The sequence below is a fragment of the Triticum urartu genome, chromosome 7 (assembly GCF_003073215.2).
Source record: "Triticum urartu cultivar G1812 chromosome 7, Tu2.1, whole genome shotgun sequence".
Lineage (NCBI taxonomy): Eukaryota > Viridiplantae > Streptophyta > Magnoliopsida > Poales > Poaceae > Triticum > Triticum urartu.
The window spans coordinates 615,001,683-615,025,659 of NC_053028.1; the positions used below are offsets into that span (position 1 = coordinate 615,001,683).

General features: G+C 46.7%; 2 protein-coding genes and 1 pseudogene across 13 annotated transcripts; 1 reads left to right on the forward strand and 2 right to left on the reverse strand.

The window, feature by feature from the left end:
- Positions 1-625: 625 nt before the first annotated feature.
- On the forward strand, positions 626-5,708 carry LOC125518546 (MEF2-activating motif and SAP domain-containing transcriptional regulator-like). 11 transcript variants are annotated; one of them, XM_048683361.1, is made up of 5 exons: positions 627-980; positions 1,149-1,231; positions 5,139-5,317; positions 5,395-5,436; positions 5,518-5,708. In XM_048683361.1, exons 1-4 carry the CDS (start codon positions 717-719, stop codon positions 5,412-5,414), a joined length of 546 nt encoding a protein of 181 aa, XP_048539318.1. In that variant the 5' UTR covers positions 627-716; the 3' UTR covers positions 5,415-5,436; positions 5,518-5,708. The 11 variants fall into 11 exon arrangements, 6 of the variants coding, with proteins under 6 accessions (XP_048539322.1, XP_048539318.1, XP_048539321.1 ...); XM_048683365.1 differs by having other exon boundaries at positions 626-1,038; positions 5,395-5,708; XM_048683364.1 differs by lacking the exon at positions 5,139-5,317 and having other exon boundaries at positions 629-980.
- LOC125518545 (G-type lectin S-receptor-like serine/threonine-protein kinase At2g19130) lies at positions 1,675-4,417 on the reverse strand. 2 transcript variants are annotated; one of them, XM_048683359.1, is made up of 2 exons: positions 4,096-4,417; positions 1,675-3,975 (listed from the first exon to the last, which is right to left on the reverse strand). In XM_048683359.1, the coding sequence occupies exons 1-2, from the start codon at positions 4,224-4,226 to the stop codon at positions 1,815-1,817; spliced, it is 2,292 nt and encodes a 763-aa protein (XP_048539316.1). In that variant the 5' UTR covers positions 4,227-4,417; the 3' UTR covers positions 1,675-1,814. The 2 variants fall into 2 exon arrangements, with proteins under 2 accessions (XP_048539316.1, XP_048539315.1); XM_048683358.1 differs by having other exon boundaries at positions 1,675-4,417.
- Positions 5,709-17,083: 11,375 nt separating the features above from the next.
- LOC125522723 lies at positions 17,084-19,713 on the reverse strand (annotated as a pseudogene).
- Between the last annotated feature and the right edge of the window lie 4,264 nt (positions 19,714-23,977).

Below are 23,977 nucleotides of genomic sequence, written 5' to 3' on the forward strand. Positions count from 1 at the left end.
GTGGAGGGGCGTGAGTAGCTCCGTTTTACTGTTTAGCAATGGCTGAGGCATAGGGAATGACTTTCATTCTCTCTCCATATTCTACCGTGGTCAGGTTTTGAGTCTTACTCAACTTCACACCTTGTTACACAGGCAAAAACCCTTTCTTTAACTGACCCATTCTGAACTTCTTCAAAATCTTGTCAAGGTATGTACTCATTGAAATCTTATCAAGCGTCTTGATCTATCTTTATTGATCTTGATGCCTAATATGTAAGCAGCTTCACCGAGGTCTTTCATTGAAAAATTCTTATTCAACTATCTGTCATCCACATATAATATCGGAAATGCTACAGAGCTCCCACTCACTTTTTCTTGTAAATACACTCTACCGCGACTCCCCCGTATCGCGCCTGTTCGGTGGAGAGGCTGGTAAGGACGAAGACGAAGATGAAATAGGGAGAGAGCACCGTTGCGGGCGAGGGATTTCAGGTATAGATTTCGAAACCGTCGCCCACAACCCTCTCTCCTCCCTCCTCCACGGCTTACATGTGGGCCTCCCCACGTCTGGATATGGACAAACCGTCCACGCCCGCGGCGCGGGGCCAATCCAGACCAGGTGGCGCCTGGCGCACCCGGGCGCGATCGCTGGCGCGATTGTGCGGCCAGGAAGCGGCCGCCCGGTTCGGTTAGTTAGTGCGCGCACACTTTTTAGGTTTTAGGTAGTTTATTAACTAATGAGGCCGAGTCAACGCCGCTGCCACCGGGGGCCCGCTCGTCAGATCTATCCGCAACCTCGGGCTTCGCCTTCTCTGTTGCCCGCGCCAGCGAAGCAGAGCCGCTCTCGCCAATCACCAACATCACGGCGCGATGGTAGCCCTCCTCCGTTCCTCGTCGCATCGACCTACCTAGCCTCCCACGCGTCCCACCCAGTGCCTCCACCCCGGCCGCCTCCCCTCCCCGGCGCTCGACCCCGATCTACCGGATCTACACGCACCCGAGTATGAAAGGGCTTCCTCTCGCCCTCCCGCGTGATCTGTCCGCCTGCACGCGGGCATGGTGCTGCCTCGGACCCATCTCCCGCGGTCGAGCGCCTGGCGATTCAATTAGCGTCACAGTGCGCCATCAGCCTACATATAATTTTCTTTTCTCACATTTGATTTTTCCAGGACCTCTCACCGGTGATCGGCATCGTCGCCGTCTTCGTCACGTCCGGCGCAATCTGCCGCTACCGTATGTTTCTCGTGCTCTGGTAAGTTTTGGAGCAACCTTTTCGCTCGAACTCTTGTACAGTTGTACTCCCTGTCATTGACCCTGTTGCCATTTTTGTGCATCTTAGTTTGCTAGTATAGAAAAGGATTGCTGCTGCCGTCGAATTCGACGCCTGCATATGCCTCGGCGTTTCGGTTTGCTAGTTTCTGCTAACTATAGGCTGTTGGACCATTTAACTGCACACGTTATTTTGGCAGTAGCATGCCAGTATGGCTGAGCTTTCCCGATGGCAGCATAGCTACCATTATATATGAAGATGATGTCCGCATACCACACAATGCTAGTTACAAAAATAAGGTTTAAATAAGCTTTGACATTGGATCTTAAAATTGAGAAATTTTCAATCGGAAGAAAAAACCGAAATATCTATGGCACCTATTTCGATATGGATCCATACATGAAAGTATAATAGTACAGAGTACATTCAAACTTTACAATTTTATTTTATGAAATACAACTGCGTCTCCAGTGGTAGGCACTACATTTGAACAGTAACAAATATAACATCTAAATTTTGTAATGTAGACAAATGTACTATAACACCTTACACAAAAGGATTAGGATCATGCTATATCCGAGTTCCCAGCCATAGCTTGAAGCAGTCTTGGTATCGGGGGCATCCCGATTTCAATTTGCCCTTCGAGAATCCGAACTACCTCTCCCATTGTTGGTCGATCAAACTCATCATCTTGGATACACCAACATGCAACCTTGCAAGCCAGTTCAGCCTCGTCCAGATTGACATCACCATGTAACATTTCATCTACCAAACTCCCGACTTCTCCTTCAAGAAGCTTATGTGCAGCATACACAGGGAAATAAACATCAAGGTTGCCACCGCTAGTACATGGTGCGCATGAGTTCCTCTTTCCAGATATAATTTCCAGCAGCACCATCCCGTAGCTATAAACATCGACTTTTGGTGTAATAGCAACTCCAGTAATCCATTCAGGTGCAAGGTACCCTGCAGTTCCTCTCATTGTAGTCAAGACTCGGCTAAACATTCTTCCTAAGAGCTTTGCCATCCCAAAGTCTGCAACTTTTGGAATGAATGAAGCATCAAGAAGTATGTTTTCTGGCTTGATATCACAGTGTATGATGCAGTCTCGACAGCTCTCATGCAAGTAAGCTAACCCTCTCGCAACTCCCAGGGCTATGTGATACCTGACAAACCAATTCAGCGTTGTAGAGTTGTTTCTAAATAGATGCACATCAAGTGAGCGATTTGGCATGTGTTCGTAAACAAGCAACCTCTTAGAACCCTCACAACAGAAACCAACAAGCTTAACTAAATTGATGTGCTGGACAGCTCCAATCGAGCTCACTTCGGCTCTGAATTGCTTCTCTCCTTGATAAGCACCATCAAGCCTTTTCACTGCTACGGCAGTCGAGTCAGTTAAAACCCCCTTGAATACAGAACCAAAACTGCCTGCCCCTAACTTATCGGTGAATTTTGTTGTGGCACGCTGTAAATCAGTGTATCTAAATGCAGTGATTCTGTTACAACCTTGAACATCATCCAGTATATGACTAGACCTCTTACTTTTGTTTCTCAGAATCATTACCAGGAGAATGAGTGCAAATAAACATAGAACAGAAACGCCTGTACCAGTTGCCACTCCAATAACAATCCCCTTTCTGTTGTTTCTCAGTCTGTGGAAATCATTAGCTGAAACACGAAGGTAAAGAGTTTCCCCTGTTGAATTGGTAGTGCCACTACATTGTAGTGCTCTTATGTTGAGCAATTCATTACGCCACATAGAACAATTTTCGTCACTGAAGGAATATGCAGTGCAAGAGCAGTTGCTCAGGCAAACTTGTCCGCACTCACTCGCACTTGCCACAGCTTCTACTTTTAGGGCTTTCTGGGGCAACTGAACACATGGCACAGGGTAGAACTTATCTGTGGTATGAGTTGTGCTTTTGTTGCTAATGCAGTCTAACGGAGTATTTCTCAAGCACCCACTGGTTCGATCTTCTAGCTCCCAATCCTTTGGGGAGGTTATGGTGAAGCCCTCCATGCAATTGCAATGTGGAAGGGCATTATCATTGCAAATTGTGAAAGGTCCACAGATTGCATAGACATCACACTGAAGTTTCGGTTGGGCATAGATCATTGTCCAATCCTGTGAGCCCTCCAACCAAATGAACGCTTTTCTTTGACCTGAGACGTCAATTACATTACGAGTAACCATAGATTCATCGACTACATTAACAGTCGAATACTTCTCTTGGTCATTGCTGACAAATGTTGCAGTGAAAACTGGGTTGCTGGCTGTCATCTCTGGAAGTGAGGCAAAGTATTTGCCGTTCCATACACCGGTCGACCAATATGGTATGGAGAAGTTCAATTGTGTAAGCAAGAACTGATTGAGACCACTGGGGTCTAACCCATCACAATACACACCAGTAGTTGGGTCGTTCAAGTTCTTCCAAGAAATTAGACGACGGTTTAGGCCAGTGAGCTTGTCCCATCCAAGCTTCGCCCCAGGGAAAAGTGTATTTGTGGGGTGATCAAAACTCTGCCACAGAACCTCTGATGAGTTTGAAGAGTCTACTAGGATGAAATTTCCACTACTCAGCAGCATGGCAGTGGTGCTATTTCTTGTGATGTTTGCTTGTGTAGACCAGATTATGGACTTGGTGGACCGGTTTAAGATGACCAGATTCCCATCGTGGGAGATTGTGAGCTCCAGTGAGGTGGTGTTCTTGATTGGTGTGTCCCTATTTGCAACCCATGCAGAAGTAAATTTGGGGACTGTATTGAACCATATGCCAAGGTACCAGTTGGTGGTGTCTTGGGAGGGTTTGCTGCTGCTTGTGTTGAAGAAGCCAAGCGCGTACCTGCCATTCTTGGAGACGAGGTTGTCGTTGACACCAAGTGCTTGGCCGGCGAAGATGGTGTCCGTCGCGGCAGAACTTGCTGGGGCGCGTAGGAAGAAGAGCAAGGTGAAAACAATGGGGAGGAAAGGCATGGTGTTCTAAAGAGGAGGGCGAGCTTGCAGCTGCAGAAGAGACCACAGATGTAATTAAGTTGGGTGCTCAGTGGTGATGGCAGTAGATAAGCACCGTGGAGTCAACAGTCAAGCACAGCAGCCAAATTAGCTGAACGAATACTATCATGTGGTGATGATCTAGTGCATGCTACCCACGGCAGGGCAGTCTGGTCTTGTTGTGGACTGGGTTTGTGTGGTGCAGAGCAGAGGAGTGAATGAGAGCATGAGCTCCAGGCAATTGGTTGCCGGCTCACATCAAGGTATGACCAACAAAGGCATGTCACACTTGGGGTGCTCTTTTCTTAAGCTGCCTTATAAGTACATAATACAGTTTATGATATCACATCAATCAAAGTCGTATATAATTTCTCTCTTTTGGAAGGCTACAAAATTTTCCGGCTCACACGAGAAGATCGTATATGTAGAACTAAAATGGCATATGGTCAAGATAGCAATGTAAAAATATAATGTACTAAATCAGCGACAATTAATACGGATCGGAGGGAGTAGAACATTTTAAAGCTGCGACGCCCTGCCCTGGTCAGCAGCACAGCGGGATGAGAGCCTGCACCCTCCTTGTGAGGAACCTGGATTCTTCATTCACCAGTCGAACGCTTGTTCAGTTACTACTTCAGAGTGTGGGCTATGTGTTGATTTTTACGGTTTCACATGTAATTCCCGTTTATAAGGAACAAGTGGTTAATGTAATCCTAATTAAAGTGCTAAAACTTTTGGCTCAGGTTTGGATATAAAACCTGAGATATCAAAGACCTGAATTGAAGCATTTGGGTTTTACATATTCTGCACTGTTGTTCTTCAGTTAGCTGTGGAGAAAGCTGCCCGTTTCTCCAGTTGTCATCTTCTTTCTCAAAATCCAGCGGCCTCCTTCAGTTCTCCCCGCGCCGTCGCGCTCGACCCCTCTGCCCCACCTACCCGAGCCGCCGCCTGCACGGACGCTCCCGGCCCAGCGCCCGCGGACGAGCACCTGCCGACTCGCCTCGTCCCCCCTCCTCCCCCCCCCCCTCACCGCGCCGTTGTGTCGCTCGTCGCCGGTTCGACTTCCCTCACCGGTGAGCCTCGCCCATTTCTAGCCGCGTCACAGTGTGCCGCATTCGACTCAATCTAATTCTCTCATTTAATTTTCCAGGTCCCCGCATCGGAGATTGAGATCGTCACCGCCTTGCGTGCTCAGCCTCGCCCATTTAATTTTCTTAATTTTGTTGTTGGTAAACTTATTGTGTTGTAGATGAGCTCGTTTGAATCCTCTTAGCAGGATGATTCCTCGTCCAAAGAGGAATATGACATGAACAAAGAGGATGACATTGCTTTGATCCTATGATGCACAAGATCAAGAGGCCGAAGCATGGTGGTTCCGCTTGAATTTGATGTTGTGGGTTGATGAACTATGTAACAGTACTAATTAAGTTCTATTTATGTTATATTTGTTTTGGATTCGTTTGAGATGAGTTTGATATTACTTGTTTCAATATGTATGCAATTGTGGAGAAGAAAAACATACCTGGATGCTCTATTACATCATCAGCTACGGCAGGAATTTTCCTGCTGTCCTATTTAACATCATCTGCTTTGAAAAAAAAAAAACAAAGTCTCCACTACAGATTTGATGCCAGTTTTTTGACCATGACAAATCAAACTTTTTCCATGTTAAATTTCCCCAAAACAATTAGTGCCTTAAAACCTATACTCCCTCCATTCCTAAATATAAATCTTTTTAGTGATTTTAATATGGACTACATATGGATGTATATATATAGACGTAGTTTAAAGTGTAGATTCATTCGATTTGCTCCGTATGTAGTCTATACTAAAATCTCTAAAAAGACTTATATTTGTGCTAAAAAAGGACTTATATTTAGGAACGGAGTAAATACTTTTTTGCGCCTAAAACTGTTTTTGATACCCTATTTTGCGTCTGTTGGAGATGTTCTTACCAAGTTTGTTTCTCCAAAAAAATTGCATGGAATGTACTAGTCCACACCGCTGCGATGGCCCACCGGGTCCCACTAGCCAGGCTTTTCCTCGGCTGTCGGCTCCGCCTCTTGTACAGGAGATCTCCTTGTATAGCCCCGCCGCCACCACCAGCGTCACTGCAGCGGCCCTCCTCCCTCAGGCGTCGTACTGGCCTAGCTTCCGACGCGCTAGCCAAGCGTGCAGGCCGGCCGAGCACCCCAATGAGTTCGCCTCTGTCCCCTCTTATCACTTTGGCAACTCCCATCCGCAGATCCGCTCTCGGATGCGAGGCCCCACCCATTTCCTTTTCCACTTCCCCGGAGGCTCAGAATCGATGAAGAAAGGGATCAAGTTTGTCTGTGTGGGGAGAGGTCGTGTGGGGAAGAACTGCTTCAAGGTTCCAAAAGACATGTGGCGGCTTCTACATGCCTATATAGTCCATCGACATCATTTCACAGTCCAATAGTAGTGGGCAGTACATAATCTTATTGTGACTCGTGTTTTTTATTTAACCCCGATCAAACCCTTGCAAAGTAGTAGGGCGGCTCTTGGGCCTTCCATCCTAGCTCAAAATGTCTTCATGTTTTTCTTCTCATTCTTGTTCCGATCCATTGCTCGTCACTTGAAACGGAACGGAGACAAGAGATGACCTGAATCATCCGACTCTTCTCTTCGTTTTGTCTCACGAGCCACGAGCGACCCAGAGCGCGGAACAAATTAATTGGCAAGTACCAACTGTATTGGCGTGTTCAAACTTCAAACTGTTGTATACCAATCAAGTTCAGTAGTACAGTATTATTTTTGCCGATTTGTGGTTTTCTGCCAGCTACTTCTACTTCTTCCTATCCCGTTTCTGACCTGCAATCATGCAATGTAATAATAATAAGTAAAGCCTGTAGCTCCATGATTAAATTGAATCGATCAGTCCGTAACCGCTATGCAGATCGATGATAGCAGCTTTCGAGCGCATTTCGTAATCGCAGGAGTTGGTCGAGTTCAACTGAAATGTCGATGCACCCACTCCCCTCCGAGGGCAATACAACACTTTTGACAATACTTATCATTAAAATGAATAAAAAGAGGATGTATTTAAATGTATTTTAGTTTCAAATACATCTTTTTTTATCCATTTTGATGACAAGTATTTTCGGATGGAGGGAATACTATTTTTTTTTAAAGAAAGGGGTTGCCCCCCTGCCCCAACTTTATAGATTGAAGCAGATAAAGTAGTCACAAATAGTTCCAACAGCACCTAAACAGAGAATAAAGCAACTTTTTCCAGGCGACTACGCTGCCTAGAAGCTCGAGAGCAGAAGTTCTCTCCAACAGGACAGGAAATGAAACTGGGAATACTATTTATCTTCGTCGAACAGGTTTTGACAGTGTTGAACAGGATAGCTGAGCTTTCCGTGACCAAAAAAAAAAAACGGGCTTAACTGAGCAAGTGGCCTTGCTGGATATATACTGAGATGCAACATATCACCAGACCCCCCTAATTGGTTGAAGCTCGTGAACTGTTGTCACCAAATAATCAAATCTCTGGACTGTAGAAAAATGTACTTTCAGGCTGGAAACTATTATAGCACTGATCGATGCTTGTGGAGTTCTGATGTTGTGATGGTACTCCTACTGATGTTCATGTGCTGTACGTGCGTACGTATGCATGGCTCCTAATAATTACATATATATACTGTCAGGCTGGACACACGTACGCTTTGGTTGCTTGCTGTTGCTGCGGCAGCCGCAGGCAAGCAGGGCGATGCTGGCCGCAACGATGTACAGCTTCGCCTTCTGCCGCTGCGCCGCGCTCCGCAGTTTCTCCAGCTTCTTCTTCTCCTCTCGACTCTCCTTCTCCGGCGTCTTCTTCCCCATGGCTGCTGCAAGTACCACGCAGCTTCCGCGGCCATAACTTATAGGCGCGGATCAGAGGGATAGAACTGCATCTCCTCCGCGATCTGCATCGCGTCGTCGCATCGGCTGCCGGGGGACAGCGACGGCGCCGGTCATCTGCAGGACATGTCCACAGTCCAACTCCGACTGCTTACGGTTTTTTTTAGACAACCCACAAAGCTTTATTTATTCAGACGTCACAATGTTTATAGGGACGAAGGAAAGATTTTCCGGTTGGCCCAACCAAACATGTCGGCCAATACCGAGAGAGAGAACGTGCTTTGCTAGGTTGTGAGCTTCATAATTCGAGCTCCTAAATTCATGAGCTATATTACAAAAATGAAAATTCAAAGATCGTTCAGATATTTCTTGGATTACTGCTCCATACGCCGCATGAGACCCTTTTCTCACTTCATCAACCACTGTTTTGCAATCAGAAGCAACCTGAATATTCTGAGCATATAAATCCTCAGCCAAGGATAGGCCCTCCCAAACAGCTATCGCCTCAAGTGTGGGGGGATTTGTGATAAACTTGATTACCACCACCGAGGCCCCGAGGAAAACACCATTTTGGTCTCTGCAAATTGCCCCCATGGCTCCGAATTTCTTTCTTGTTGACACGGCTGCATCCACATTAATTTTAGCTCTCCCTTGGTCCGGAGGGATCCATAAAGATCGCCTTACCACGGGTGCAGTAGCTGGCCTCTGGGTTCGGATATTAACTTGGCGAACTTCATCAAGATAAACTGATATGAAACTGTTCGTAGCAAAGGGTGACTGGAAGATGTCTTCATATACTGCTTTTCTCCTCGCCCCCCATATTGCCCATGCTGTCACAACTAGGCGAAGGAAATCGGACGCATTCAGAGATTCATGCAGGGCAAAGAGCCACTCCTTTGGGTTGTCACATTGGCAGCTAATAATCTTATCAACAAGCTCCTCAGGAGCGAGAGCCCAAACACTGCGGGACATTGAGCATGAGAGTAGTGCATGCCTCCATGTGTCTCGTGCTCCGCATAGCCTGCATGTATCCTCATCCGCCATATGACGATGGTTTAGAACTTCCCCGGTAGGCATGGACTGTCTCGCAAGTCTCCAAAGAAACATACGAAGCTTTGATGGGACCTGGATATGCCAAAGAGACGTCCAAAATTCGCTATCTCTTTCTGACGTACCTGCTTCTTCATAAATCCATCTTTCCCGGCTAAGCTTTGTTCTCATTATCATTTGGTAAGCAGACCGAACCGAGAAATTACCCCTGGGTTCCTCATGCCACGCCCAGAAATCCGAAACATTGCGAGTACATAGCGGGATTTTCAGAATTTCCTCTGCATCAAACGGAGTGAAAACTATCATGATCAGCACTTCTTTCCATTGGGCAGAAGTTTTGTCAATGAAGTCTGACACTTTAGCCGGAGGATGTTGGATGAGCGACGTGATAGGTCGTTTGAAGTTCTCCCTCGGGATCCAATTGTGGTTCCACACATCGGTCGTCTCCCCATTACCAACTCTTCTGACTATCCCTTGAGCTAGAATGTCTCTGCCATCCAAAACCGCCCGCCATATCTGAGACGGGTGAGCTCCCAGCCGCGCTTCCAAGAGTGTGCAATCCGGGAAATATACAGCTTCAAGAATTCTTCCACTAAGTGATGCCTCATCTGTAAGGATACGCCATGTTTGTCTTGCTAGCAGCGATAGGTTAAAGATCTCTAGATTCCTGAAGCCAAGACCCCCCAAATGTTTCGGTTGTGTCATTGTATCCCATGCTACCCAGCTTGATTTCCTCTTGCCATTCTTGCTCCCTGTCGGGTGGTGGGTGCGACATATGCCAACGGGTGGCTTATCTTTGTGGGAACCAGTAAGACGTCGCCGGTGCCTGGAAGCGGGATGAGGCGAAGACATGCACGCCAGCGGATCTTACCCAGCTTCGGGGCTCTCCGAGGAGATAACACCCCTACTGCTGCTCTGCGGGGTCTCCGCATGCTCACTAGATGAATCGAGTAGCTACACAACGCTCCTTGAGCTGTTTGTGGGGGGGAGGAGGAAGAAAGGGCACGGCTAGCCTGCTTCTTCTCCTTGTATGGTGTCTAGAACTAGCAGGGGGTCGAACCCTTTGCATGGGTGCCCCGGGGGGTTTATATAGGCCTACCCCCCGGGGGTACAATGGTAACCCGACTGGGCGCGGGGCCCAGCCGTCTGTGATTGCGCTCGCCGGCTCCCGCGCCGGCTGCTGGGGCCCGCCGGCTTGTGGGTCCCGCCGGCTACCAACTCCTTGGTCACTGTGGCTTCATCTTGCTGACGTGGGCTTCACCGTGGTAAGCGCGGCTACAGTACCGCCGCCTGTCGGACGATCGCTGTAGTCTTACTGCGTCTTGTCTCCTTAATGGGGCGTCTCCTTCGAGGGAGGTGGCAAGCCGGCTGCGGGGAGCCGGCTCTGTCTTGGGCCGACTGGGGGGAGGCGTGGCCGCCTTCGGGTGCCTCTCTGCCCGAAGGGGCCCACCATCTGTGGGCCGCACTAGCAGCCCGTCGTGGGTGACACCAGGGCCAACATGGCAACAGTGCCGCGCCGGACGGGTCATGCCCGCTCCGTACGGCGCACTGTGCCAGGCGTGCTCCGGGATTCAGGGGTGGCAGGCTCCACTGTAGCCACGCCCCGTCACGTCGCCGTTAGGTGAGTGCAAATTTTGAGGGTACGGTCTTGACCGCTGTACGAGGAGCCGGCTCCAAGGAGCCGGCCTTCTCACAGCCGGTTCCTTGGAGTCGGCCCTCTCATGGGGGCTAAAGTCGGACCGCCTTCCGAAAGCCGGCCTTGATCGCAGCCGGCTAGGAGAAGGCGGCCCCAGGTCTTGGATTCTTGAGAGCCGGCAGGCTCGTAATTTTTGCAGAAGTGCCAGGGGAAGCCGGCTAGGCTACCCATGGCTATTTACTCCGACACTCCCCCACCAAAATTGACGAATGATGAAAGTTATATTGTCACACAAGCCCCTAGGAAGACGAAAGCATGACATTGAAAAAACTGGTATGGCCTACGCCACTGACTTGATCAAGACCTCTTTGCCAGCCGCCGAAAGCAACTTCTCCATCCAACCTTTTATTTTCTCCCACACACGGTCTCTCAAATATTTGAAAGTACCATTCTTTGAGTGACCAATATCAGTAGGCATTCCCAGGTAACGATCACTCAAAGTTTCATTGTGCACATTTAAAGAGTTTTTTATAGCCTCTTTAACCGGACGAGGACACCCCTTGCTGAAGTAGATCGAAGATTTATCATGATTGATCCTTTGACCGGAAGCATTGCAATAAGTTTCTAGCAGGTGTGACACTGCATCTGACCCCTCTACATTAGCCTTAAAAAGTAACAGGCTGTCATCTGCAAATAACAGGTGGTTAACGGTGGGCGCCGTTGGGGCCACCTTAATACCTGCAACTGATGACTGAGAACTGGATTTCAGGAGGCACGAAAGGCCCTCTGCTGCAATCAAGAATAAGTAGGGGGAGATTGGGTCTCCCTGCCGAATACCTCGTGTAGGTATGAATGAATCAAGCTTCTCTCCATTGAACAAAACTGAAAAGGATACCGAAGACACCATGCTCATCACTGTGTTGATCCACCGAAGAGAGAAACCCAACTTAGTCATAATTCCTCTCAAATAAGGCCACTCCAACCTATCATAGGCCTTCATCATATCGAGCTTTAGCGCACAGAAGCTATTAGACTTTGATCTTGACCTTTTCATAAAGTGTAAGCACTCATAGGCACAAATTATATTGTCTGTTATTAGCCTCCCCGGCACAAAGGCAGATTGTTCTTCGGATATGATCTCAGGCAAAATCTCCTTTAGTTTGTTAGCTACTACCTTTGAAGCAATCTTATAAAGTACATTGCAGAGACTAATAGGCCTGAACTGAGATAGCAACGATGGATTTGTTACCTTTGGTATTAACACCAACACTGTATCATTGATCGCCTCCGGGCTCTCTTCCCCTCGTACTATCCGTAGCACCATCCGTGTGACATCGTCTCCACAAATATCCCAATTTCGTTGATAAAAATGAGCTGGGAAGCCGTCCGGCCCCGGGGACTTTGTAGGGAACATCTGGAACAGCGCTATTTTGACCTCCTCTGCAGTGTAATCAGCATCTAACCTTGAGTTCATTTCATCGGTCACCTTCCTTGGTACATGATTTAACACAGCATCCATTCCTTGTACCCCTTCTGAGGCATACAAGGTCTGATAGAAATTATTGGCCATTGATTTCAGCTCATCCGGATCAACCACAATGACACCCAAAGAATTTTGGAGCGGTTTTATCATATTCTTTTTCCTCCTCAAACTAGCCCGGAGGTGGAAGAATCTAGTGTTCTTGTCACCTGCACGTAGCCATTCAATCCTTGCTCTCTGGCGCCACATAATCTCTTCTCTATGATACATCTCGATCAATCTCTCGTTGATCTTAAGTTCTGCGTGGGAAGGACCTATGCGAGACGTATCCCCCTGCAACTCGGCTAGTTTTCCCTTTAGCTGTTTTATTTCCTTTCTCACACTTCCAAAAGTGTCATTACTCCATCGCTGCAATCCCTTAGCCAGATTCTCAAGTTTCTGGTGCATCTCCTGGACCGTGGTGCATGGTACTCCCGTATCCCAACCATCCACTATCCTGTCATGGAGACCCTCATGTTGTTCCCACATCACTTCATATTTGAAGTCTCGTTTTATGTGGTCCTCTTTCACTCTGCCAAAATCCAACAACAGTGCCGAGTGATCCGATGTGGCTGATGTTTCATGTGTCATTGAAGCTAGAGGAAATTTTGCCAACCATGACGTGTTTGCAAAGGCTCTGTCCAGCCTACACCGGGTATAGGTACCACCGGTAACTTTCTTCTCAAAAGTCCAGAAGTGACCTTTATAGCCCAAATCTATAAACATGCAAATATCTGTCGCGTCTCTAAACGCTTGAATCTGAGCATTACTACGTTGTCCAACCCCCTCATGTTCATTTGGACGTAGCACCTCGTTAAAATCCTTCATGCAAAGCCAAGGTAGAGTACTCAAAGTACTAATGTTTTTCAGAACCGTCCACGTCTGATGACGCAGGTGGGTTTGTGCCTCTCCATAAACACAAGTAAATCTCCACTTATCCTCCCCTTGCTCTTCAACTGAAACGTCAATGTGATACACCGAGTAACCAAGAATCTCGATCTTTATTTCATTATTCCAGAAAATTCCAATACCACCACTTCTACCTTGACTATCTATTGCAAAAGAATTATCATAACCAATTTTACTAGCTAAAGCTTCTACCCTTGATCCCTCTATCTGAGTTTCGACGATACACAGCAGGGTAGGGGCAAACTTCCTCGCGAATTCGCGAAGCTCTCGAACTGCCGCAGGTTTGCCTGCTCCACGGCAGTTCCAACAAAAAGCACTCATTGATCTCGGCGGCGCTCCTCGAAGGAGCCAGCCAAATTTTTCACTGCTGAGATACCACCATCTTTACCATCATTTTCTGTCCTGCTTCTCTTCGGATCCCTCTTTGGGGGAGGGCTCACAATGGAGCTTTCCCCTGGTACAAGTGCCAACTCTTTCCCACTTGCCATCACTGTATCCACTCCGGCCTGATTCCGCTGTTTTGCATACATGGCATCTATCTCAATCCTCTTCCTGTTTTGCTTCTCCATGTGAACATCCTGTGCATAGCCCGTCATATCTTCGTTAGCCTCTGCATCATTTGTGGCTGAACCTCTGAATCGATCGCAGTGGTCTTACGGTTAAGCTCGCGCGCAGTGGCCTTGTTACTGATCGGCGAACAGGAGGGACGGCCCAACCGGGGCCCAAAACTCGTTGTCACCCTTTATGGCGACGTGGCGTGTCTCGTAGCCGTGGGACGTTTCCCGCGCAGGATAGAGACCGGCTGAAGCTGGGCGTCCGCAAGGTTTCATGCCCCCGAAACGTTAGACAATAACATTAATGACTTAATGTGGACTAGGTGTTTAATTTGTGGCAGACAAAATTGAGGTTATGTACTCTTTTTTTTGTTGCAAAATGAGGTTATGTACTGTTCTTGACTTCTTGACTGAATTCGATGACAGCGTACAACATTGATATCCCTCTGCCGAAGTGCCGAAATGCAGCGAGAGGATGGGGAGCTCCTGTTCGGCGCCCTCAGCGCCACTTAGGTAAGTTGGCGCTCCTACGTAGTTGCTACTGGCCCGGCCAATCATCACTCGCGTCCAGAATGAAAAATAATAATCAACGAATAATATTTTGCAATATCTGGAGAACGAACTCGCATGCTAACGTCGACCCAATTAGCGCAATAACCACTGCACCACGATGATATCCAAAAAGGGCCCTATTTGACCCATGTTTTCAGTCCTATTATAAATTATTTAAAAAAGAAAACGTAGTTCTCGAAAATATTTCACAAATTTTAGAAAAGTTCATCGATTTTGAAAAAGAGAATCACAGATCTGATAAAAAATATTCACAAATTCAAAAACAATATTAATTTTGAAAAATGTTCACCGCATTTTGAAAAAAAGGTCACTAGATTTGAAAAAAAGTTCATCGATTTTGATAAAAAAAAGTTCACAAATTCAAAAAATGTTCATCAAAACTGAATTTATTCGAAAGTTTGAAAAACCTTCACTGGATTTTGAAAAAACAGTTCATGGATTTGAAAAAATCATCAATTTTGATTAAAAAAAGTATGCATTTTTGCAAAAAAGTTTGCCAGTTTTTAATAAAGTTCACCGTATTTGAAAGAAGTTCATTAATTTTGATAAAAAAGTTCATGAATTCGAAAAAAGTTGATCAAATTTGACTTTTCATTCAAAAATTTTCAAAAATGTCACTGGATTTTGAAAAAAAGTTCATGAATTTGAAAAAAGTTAAAGAACTTTCACAAAAAAAGTCCGCACATTTTGAAAAAAAAGTTCACCAGTTTTGAAAAAAGTTCGCCAGATTTTGGAAAAAAGTTCACGCATTAAAAAAAGTTCATCGATTTGATAAAAAAATTCACCAAATTTAATTTTTCATTCACATAATCTGAAAAGCATTCACCGAATTTTGAGAAGAAAACAATTTTGATTAAAAACTTCACTCATTTTGAGAAAAGCAATAAAAAGAAAAAGGAAAGAGAAAAAGTAAAAAAGAAAAGAAAAGGAGGAAGGAAGAAAAGAGGAAAGAAAATGTAACAAATCACATCAAGTTAGATGTCTAGGTGGCTACCGTAGCGAACTATAACGTGGAGGTCGTATGTTCAAGTCACAATAACACTATAACGGGCGCTGAGCCGCTGAACGCTCCGAGCACCTACCCCCTGGGTCTCCAACATTGTAGGAACACCTGTCACCACTAACACCAGGCGTGCCGCGCCGAATCCCATTGGCCACCAACCCACCACCAACGCCTCGAGGCCATCCCACTGTCAGCCTCCACTATAACTCGACGTGTTCCTCGTCTCCACCACATCCTCCACCACCATCCTTCTCCGATGCCGCCGCTAACATCGGGTGCATTGTCGGATCTCGTCAACCACCACCACTACACCGAGGCCATCCCATCTCTTTATATGCTATCTTCTCCATCCTTCTCATAGAAAATCACCGAAAAATACTCGGGATCCGTCGGACTTGGGTCGCAGCACCACCCACTCCCCTGCTCTATTCCCATCCTCCTCATCGTCTTCCACCACCGCCAGGAAATGCGCGCGCACGCGCGCACACACACATAGAGAGAGGGAGAGAGGAGGAGGAGGAGGAGGAAGGGAGCGAGAGGATTAGTGGTGTGCCGCTTGTGTGAGGCAGAGAAGCAAGTTGATGTTTTCTATGTTGACTTGTCTTGGTTTAACACTTTAAGATCCATGTAGAATATCTAATAGCTATAGACATGTTCACCCCCAATTGCTATAAATTTGATGTTGGATTTATAGGGAAAATTACCTTTTGATCGACGTCTAGCGTTGGACAAAATCTTGTGCTATTTGCAAAAATATTTCAAGGCAGAAAGCCATTTCGCAGGCAAATGTAGACTAACTTATTTTGGAAATAACAGTAAATTTTGAAAATGATGTATGGTCAAAAGTCAAAATTAGCAATGTAAACTAAATCATTTTATCTCGAGGCAAATAAATAATTTTATCTTTTTTTGAGAAAATAAATAATTTTATCTTTTTGGGAGAAATATAAATAATTTTATCTGTTTTTTTGAGACAAATACATAAATTTATCTAAGGCTGTCCGGCTTTAACATGGGCCGAGTCCACACCGCTGCCACCGGGTCCCGCTCGTCAGACCTTTCCCTAACCTCTGCCTCCGCCTCTCCGGGCCTGCATCCCTGCCGGCGCTGCCGCGCCGCTCCCGCCTGCACCACCGCGCGAAGAGAGACCGCGCTCTCCTCCGCCTCCCGTCGCTCAAACCCGCAGCGGACCGACTCCCGCTCGCGTCGCATCGACCTTAGCTTCCCGCTCGCTCCGGTGCCTCCGCCGCCGCGCTCGAGCCCTCTGCCCGACCTAGCGGCGCTACCCAAGCCTTCCTCTCAACTGCCCGCGTGATCTCGACATCTCGTCGTCTGCACGCGCGCTCCCGCCGAGTGCCCGCAGTCGAGCACCTGCCGACTCGCCTCGCCGGTGACCGCCCCCCTTCACAAAAGCAGAGGCCGAGTAACCCCCAGTGAGTTCGCCTCGCTCACTTTCCCAACTCCCATCCATCCACTCCCGGATGCCCCAGAGGCGAGGCCCGAATCGACTCCCCGACACGCCGCACGCCGCTGCGTCGCTCGCCCCCGATTTCCCTGACCGATGGAAACCCTCGCCCATCTCCATTCGCGTCACCGCGCGCAATTGGACTCATATCTAATTTTCCCCTCATTTAATTTTCCAGGCACCCGAGATGGAGTTCGAGATCGTCGCCGTCTTCCCCACTGAAGTGAAAAACTGTCTGCTACCGCATCTCCCGTGCTCCGGTGAGTCTGTGTATACGGAGCATAGCAAAGTCATTACTTACATGATTGCAAAAAAAAAAAGTCATTACTTACATGGCTAACATTATAACGCGTCACAACTTTGCAAGCAACACAAATTTATCTCCAGCCATAAGCCGTCACATTTGCATAGTAAATACAATTCTCGTTTTAAATACTACAAACACACGTGTACCATATCATTTAGGCATTCAATTGAGCTAGTTTCCCTTGAGAAATAGGTTATGCGCGCATCGAATGCGAGCTTCCACCAATAGCTTGAAGTAGTCTTGGTATTGGGGGCATTCTGATATCAACCAGACCCTCAAGAATCTGAACCACCTGTCCCATTGTTGGTCGACCGACCTCCTCATCTTGGATGCACCAGCATGCAACCTTGCAAACCAGCTCAGCCTCATCCAGGTTGACATTACCATCTAACTTCTGATCTATCAAACTCTCGACGTCTCCTTCAAGAAGCTTATGTGCGGCATGCACGGGGAAATAAACATCAAGGTTGCCATCACTCGTACATGGTCCGCACGAATTCCTCCTTCCAGATATTATTTCCAGCAACACCATCCCGTAGCTATAAACATCAACTTTTGGTGTAATAGGAACACCAGTAATCCATTCAGGTGCAAGGTACCCTGCGGTTCCTCTGACTGTAGTCAGGACTCGGCTATGATCCCTTCCTAGAAGCTTTGCCATCCCAAAGTCTGCAATTTTTGGGAGGAATGAAGCATCAAGCAGTATGTTTTCTGGCTTAATATCACAGTGTATGATGCAGTCTCGGCAGCTCTCATGCAAGTAGGCTAACCCTCTGGCAACTCCCAGGGCTATCTGATAACGAGCAGTCCAATTCAACATAGTGGAATTGTTTTGAAATAGATGGACATCAAGAGAGAGGTTTGGCATGTATTCATAAACAAGCAATCTCCTAGAGCCCTCACAGCAAAATCCAACAAGCTTAACTAAATTGATGTGCTGAACAGCTCCAATCGAGCTCACTTCGGCTCTGAATTGCTTCTCTCCTTGATAAGCACCATCAAGCCTCTTCACTGCTATGGAAACTGAATCATTTATAAGCCCCTTAAATACTGAACCAAAGCTGCCTCTCCCCAACTTCTCTGTGAATTGTTTCGTTGCACGATGTAAATCAATGTATCTAAATGCAATGATTCCATTACAACCATCATTCAGCATGCGGCCAGAGCTCTTCCTTTTGTTTCTCGAAATGATTACTAGGAGGCTGAGCCCGAATAAGCCTAGAGCACAAGCACCTATACCAGTTGCGACTCCAATGGCAATCCTTTTTCTGTTATTTTCCAAACTTTGCATATCTTTAGCAGAAAGGCGAAGGTAAAGAGTTTGTCCATTTGAATTGGTACTACCACTACATTGTAGTTGTCTTACGTTGAGTAGTTCATTATGCCAGATAGAACATCCGCTATTGTTGAAGGAATATGCAGTGCAAGAGCAATTATTCAGGCACAATTGTGCACACTCATTTGCACTTTTAGCAGCTTCTACTTTTGGGGTATTCTGGGGCAACCCAACACATGGCACAGAATAGAAGTTGTCTGTGGTATGTGTTGTGTTTTTGTTGCTAATGCAGTCTAACAGAGTATTTCTCGAGCACCCACTGGTTCGATCTTCTACCTCCCAATCCCCAGGGGATGTGATGGTGAAGCCCTTCATACAGTTGCAATTTGGAAGCACATTATCATTGCAAATTGTGTAAGGTCCACAAATTGAATAGACATCACACGAACTTCTTGGTTGGGCGAAGATCATTTCCCAATCCTGTGAGCGCTCGTTCCAAACAAACACCTTTACTTGGCCTGAGATGTCAATTACATGACGAGTAATCCTCTTTGCTTGCACTAAGCTATATGTGTAGTACTTCTCATGGCCAATGTCGACAAATTCTGATCTCCAAATTTTGTTTCCTGCCATCTCTGGAACTGAGGCAAAGTATTTGCCGTTCCATACACCACTGTACCAGTATGGTGCAGAGCTGCTAAGTGGTGCAATCAATAACTGGTCGACACCACTATGGTCCAACTCGTAACTATACAGACCAGTAGCTGGGTTGATTGAGTTCTTCCAAGAAATAATACGGCGGTTCAGGCCGGCGAGCTTGTCCCATCCAAGTTTCGCCTCTGGGAAAAATGTATCCGTGGGGTGATCAAAGCTCTGCCACAAAACTTTTGATGAGTTTGGAGAGTCTTTTAGGACGAGATTTCCATTATTCAACAGCATAGCAGTGGTGCTATTTCTTTTGATGTTTGCTTGTGTACTCCAGATTATGGACTTGGTGGACCGGTTCAAGATGACAAGGTTGCCATCCTGGTATATTGTGAGCTCCAATGAGGTGATATTCTTGATTGGCTTATCCCTATTTGCAACCCATGCAGAAGTAAATTTGGGGACCGTATTGAACCATATGCCGAGGTACCAGTTGCTAGTGTTTCCGGAGGATTTGCTGCTTGTTTCGAAGAAGCCAAGCGCGTACCTGCCGTTCCTGGGTCGTTGACGGTGAGTGCTTGGCCGGCCAAGATGGTGTCCGTTGCCGCGGCAGAACATGCTGACATGTACAGGAAGAGGAGCAATGCAATATCCACGAGGAGATGCATGGTAAACTGAAGAGGAGGGGCGAGCTTGCGGATGCAGAGGCCGCAAATGCAGGATGATTGCTCAATGGTCTGGTCATAGCAGTAAATAGCCGCGGTTTCAACTTTCAACAGTCAAACAAAACAGCCAAGCTAGTTGAATGGACATTTATCCTGGTGGTGATTGTCAACCACGTAGCACCCACAGAAGGGCTGAGCCGGTCTGAGTTTGCATGGTGGAGACGAGAGGAGAGGAGTGAGCGAGAAGGTGTGGACATGAGCTTTAGGCATCTGGTTACCGGCTCACGTCAGAGGTATTTGCCATCACAACTGTTGCTATTAAGTTGCTATTTGTTTTCAAGCTGGCTGGTATAGTCTCTCACATCAGCATCAGCTTCTCACCACTTTCTCTTTTGCAAGGCAACGTGTTATTGCTGGGAGATGGACTCAGATGAGAAAACTGCCGTTTGGTGATACAAAAACGTGTTAGGTTCCCCTCAGCGTAACACTTTGCTCTAACAGGTTATACGTGCCAACCTCTTTTGGTATTTTGTTTTACAAGTAAGAGGGGACAGCAGGCCATCACGTATTTTTGTATAGCTATGTGTACCAAACAATCTTGTACCTGTTGCCACTTTCTTAGGGTCTTGAAATTCCAAAGGATTTTTATAATCGTCGGGACTTTTCTTCTCCTACATCACCTCTTTGATTTTGGTTTGTTGGATTGCAATATATGGAATTTTGTTTGTAAGGATTGATTCACAATATTTTATTTTTACTTAAGTTATTAACTTCTTCGGAAGATTCATGTATTTTCTCTTTTATTCCCTCCGTCCCATAATAGAAGAATGTTTTTCAAGCTATGTTAGCTTGAAAACGTTCTTATATTATGGATATTATGGACGTAGGGAGTAGCAATCAAACAACCTTTGTATATTTAAGTTGGCACGACATTAAGAAGAGACTTTCCTTCCCCTCTCACAAGGCGACTAGTGTAATCCTTCCTCTTCTCGATCTTTGCTGGCAAGGATTCCCCCCCCCCCCCCCCCCCCATTTGTCGCCCCGGCGGCCGGTGGTGTGGAAGGAAATATTGGTGCCTTGACTCTGGCTAGTCGACATGTTAGGGTTTTACTCCTCGCAGGGTGGTGCTCGGACGAATGGCAGCGTTTCTTCTTCAAGTTAATCTTCTGGACTTCGATCTTCCTTGAGTTCGTCTGGTGCGATGGATTGGATGGGGCTCTGACGACATAGATTCCCTGCCAGCTCCTCAGGGCAGAGGTTAGGGTTTCTCGCGTGCCCATCCACTGGAAGGTGGTGTTGGACATGTTGCCTTGTTCTGGGCTGAGTTTTTTTTTTCTTACTTACTTTTTGACAGTGTGTTCTGGGCCGAGTTTGCATGGTGGAGAGGAGAGGAAGTGAACGAGAAGGTGTGGACATGAGCTTTACGCATCTGGTTACCGGCTCACGTCAAAGGTATTTGCCATCACAACTGTTGATAGCAAAGTATTTTTAAAGTATTCTAAGTATACTACAGTTTTTCAGATTACTGTAGTTTTATTTACAACAGGCTGTTTGGTTGGGTCTAAAAACTGTGGTTTAAATACTAGAGTATTTACCAAACCACAGTATTTTCTCTGCATAATAAAAACAATCCCAGACCTCTTTTTTTTAAACTGAGCACGGTGAGAAAACGGGCACGTTTGCTTCCATGTTCCCAAATGGCACAACTCGATCCACTCAATTCAGCTTGGCTGCGTGGTGCACCGTCGGCACCACCGTGGATGTTCCCGCGGACCGTGGTGACCCTTGACGGCGATGCTGAACATGGCCGAGTGTTCCAGCCCACACGCAGCCGGCAGCTTCGTTCCTGGTAGTTCAACTGCCTCCGCTTTTGGTAAGCTAGCTTTGTGCATGGCCGTTCAAGTTTATGCATGCGACTGTTCGATTGTTTGTCCAGGTGTGCAACGACTAGGGAGATTGGTACGTACATGCGTGTTTGTAACTGCGAATAGTTGCTAATTTATGTTTTACTAACAACAACCAAACATGTCTGCAGTATTCTCAATACTCTAGAAATCTTCTGTATGTCAAAACTGTGGTATCGTGTGCCTATAGATTAAAATACTGTAGTTTTCAAATACTTTGGCTTTTCTAATACTTTGTTATCAAACAGGGCCTAAGTTGCTGTTTGTTTTCAAGTTGGCTGGTATAGTTTCTCACATCACATCAGCTTCTCACGACTTTCTCTTTTGCAAGGCAACATGTTATTGCTGCGAGATACACAGATGAGAAAACTGCCGTTTGGTGATACAAAAACGTGTTAGGTTCCCCTCAGCGTAACACTTTGCTCTAACAGGTTATAGGAGTACTTGCTAACCTCTTTTGGTATTTTGTTTTGCAAGCAAGAGGGGAGAGTTGGCCATCACGTGCTCATTTTAGTATGTATAGCTAAACCAAACAATCTTGTAGAGTACCTATTATCACTTTCTTAGGGTCTCGAAATTCCAAAGGATTTTTATTGGGACTTTTTTCTTTCTTTTGCGTCACCTCTTTGATTTTGGATTGTAGGATTGCATTATATGGAATTTTGTTTGGAAGGACTCATTCACAGTATTTTATGTTTATTTAAGTTGGCTATTAGCAACTTTTTTTGGAAAAAAGTTGGCACGACATTATGAAGAGACTTTCCTTCCCCTCTCGCAAGGCGACTAGGGTAAAGCCTTTCTCCCCGCGATCTCGGCTGGCGAGGCCATGGATTCACCTCTCCTCTGCCTACCGCTCCGGTGGCCTGTGGTGGGAGGAAACCTTGATGCCTCGACTCTGGCTAGTAGATGATTAGGGTTTTAGTCCTCGCAGGGTGGCACTCAGGTGGATGACGACGCTTCTTCTTTGAGTTAATCTTTCGGGTACTGATCCTCCTCAAGTTCGTCCGGCGGGACGGATTAAATAGAGCTCCGGACTCCAGTGTAGATTCCTGCCAGCTCTTCGGGGTGGCAAGGTTAGGATTTCTCGTTGTGTGTACGTGGCGACGATATTTGGTGTCAAATTCTTCAAATTGATTAAAGAGTTCAACAACAACGATTGCGACTCTGGGGCACTCTTCCTTGGGGGCACGTGCATAAAGACTTTCTGGCTGCTATCGACAAAGTTAGGTCGGCTCTGGTATGGGAGCGACGACAACGTCACGTCATTCTGGCGGCAGTAGTAGTCGTTTGGTGGTCCAGGGACCTTAATGTAATTTTTATTAGGTCTGGAGTGCTTTTGTACTTTTGGTAAAATTTTATAATAGATTTGAGTTCTTTTTCGCAAAAAAAAGTCTGCACGACATTTAAATCAAACCATGTACTTACCAAACTATCAGTAGGTATACTCCGAACAAAATTCCTTTGTTGTCGTATCAGATCGCAAGGTATAAGAGATCTAGAGGAGGAAGGAGAAAGAAGAGGATGAGGAGGCAGGAGGAGGCCAACCTGGCCTCGATGGTGGTGATGTGAGGCAAATTGATGAGGCCACCGACACGAGATGGTAGGAGAATGAGACGAAGGAGGAGTGCGGGAAAGGAAGAAGAGCGACACAATTGACCTCGGTGTGACGACACCGACGATGTGGCTAGTGGTGTAATGCATTGTTGATAGAATGGTACCGAGCGCCTGCCGAGCCTACAAGCGCGCTTGCATGATTGGGATATGGCGATGCCTTGACTTACCCGACTTACGATGGCGGCGGTGGAAAATCAAGTTCTACTATGGCGGAAGGAAGAAAAGGAGCAGCAACAAAGGGGAAGGGGCGACACTACTAGAGAAACAAGATGCGGGGTTTTTCATGGTCTGAGTTCGACTTTGTACATCGTCATGCAGAACATTCGGTGCATGGGGGAGCGACGGAGCAGAGGAGGGAGCGCTCCTAGGTCCATGCTTTTGGGGGCTTTTGATACTCCCAACCAGAAAACCACGCCTAGAAGTTTCAAACAAATCCTACTCCGGAGTAGAATACAGATTGGTTTTTTTAGGGGACAATATAAATTGAGCTGAAATTCAACTCATTTGTAAAGTGGGTGTAGGGGGAGGGGGACAAAACGACGGCCACGCCAGGGCCGCGCAGCTGGTCGCCCCGGTCCCGTGTGCTTCGCGGTTGCACGCGTGCACGTCTCGACATTTCGAGAACGGCGGATCCGGGCCGTCCACGTGCGCCGCAGATCCCATCCGACGGCGGAGGTCCATCACCGAGCGGGACAGGGCGCCAGTGGACGACGACGTCGACGAGGCTGGGCTCACGCCACTGTGCTCTG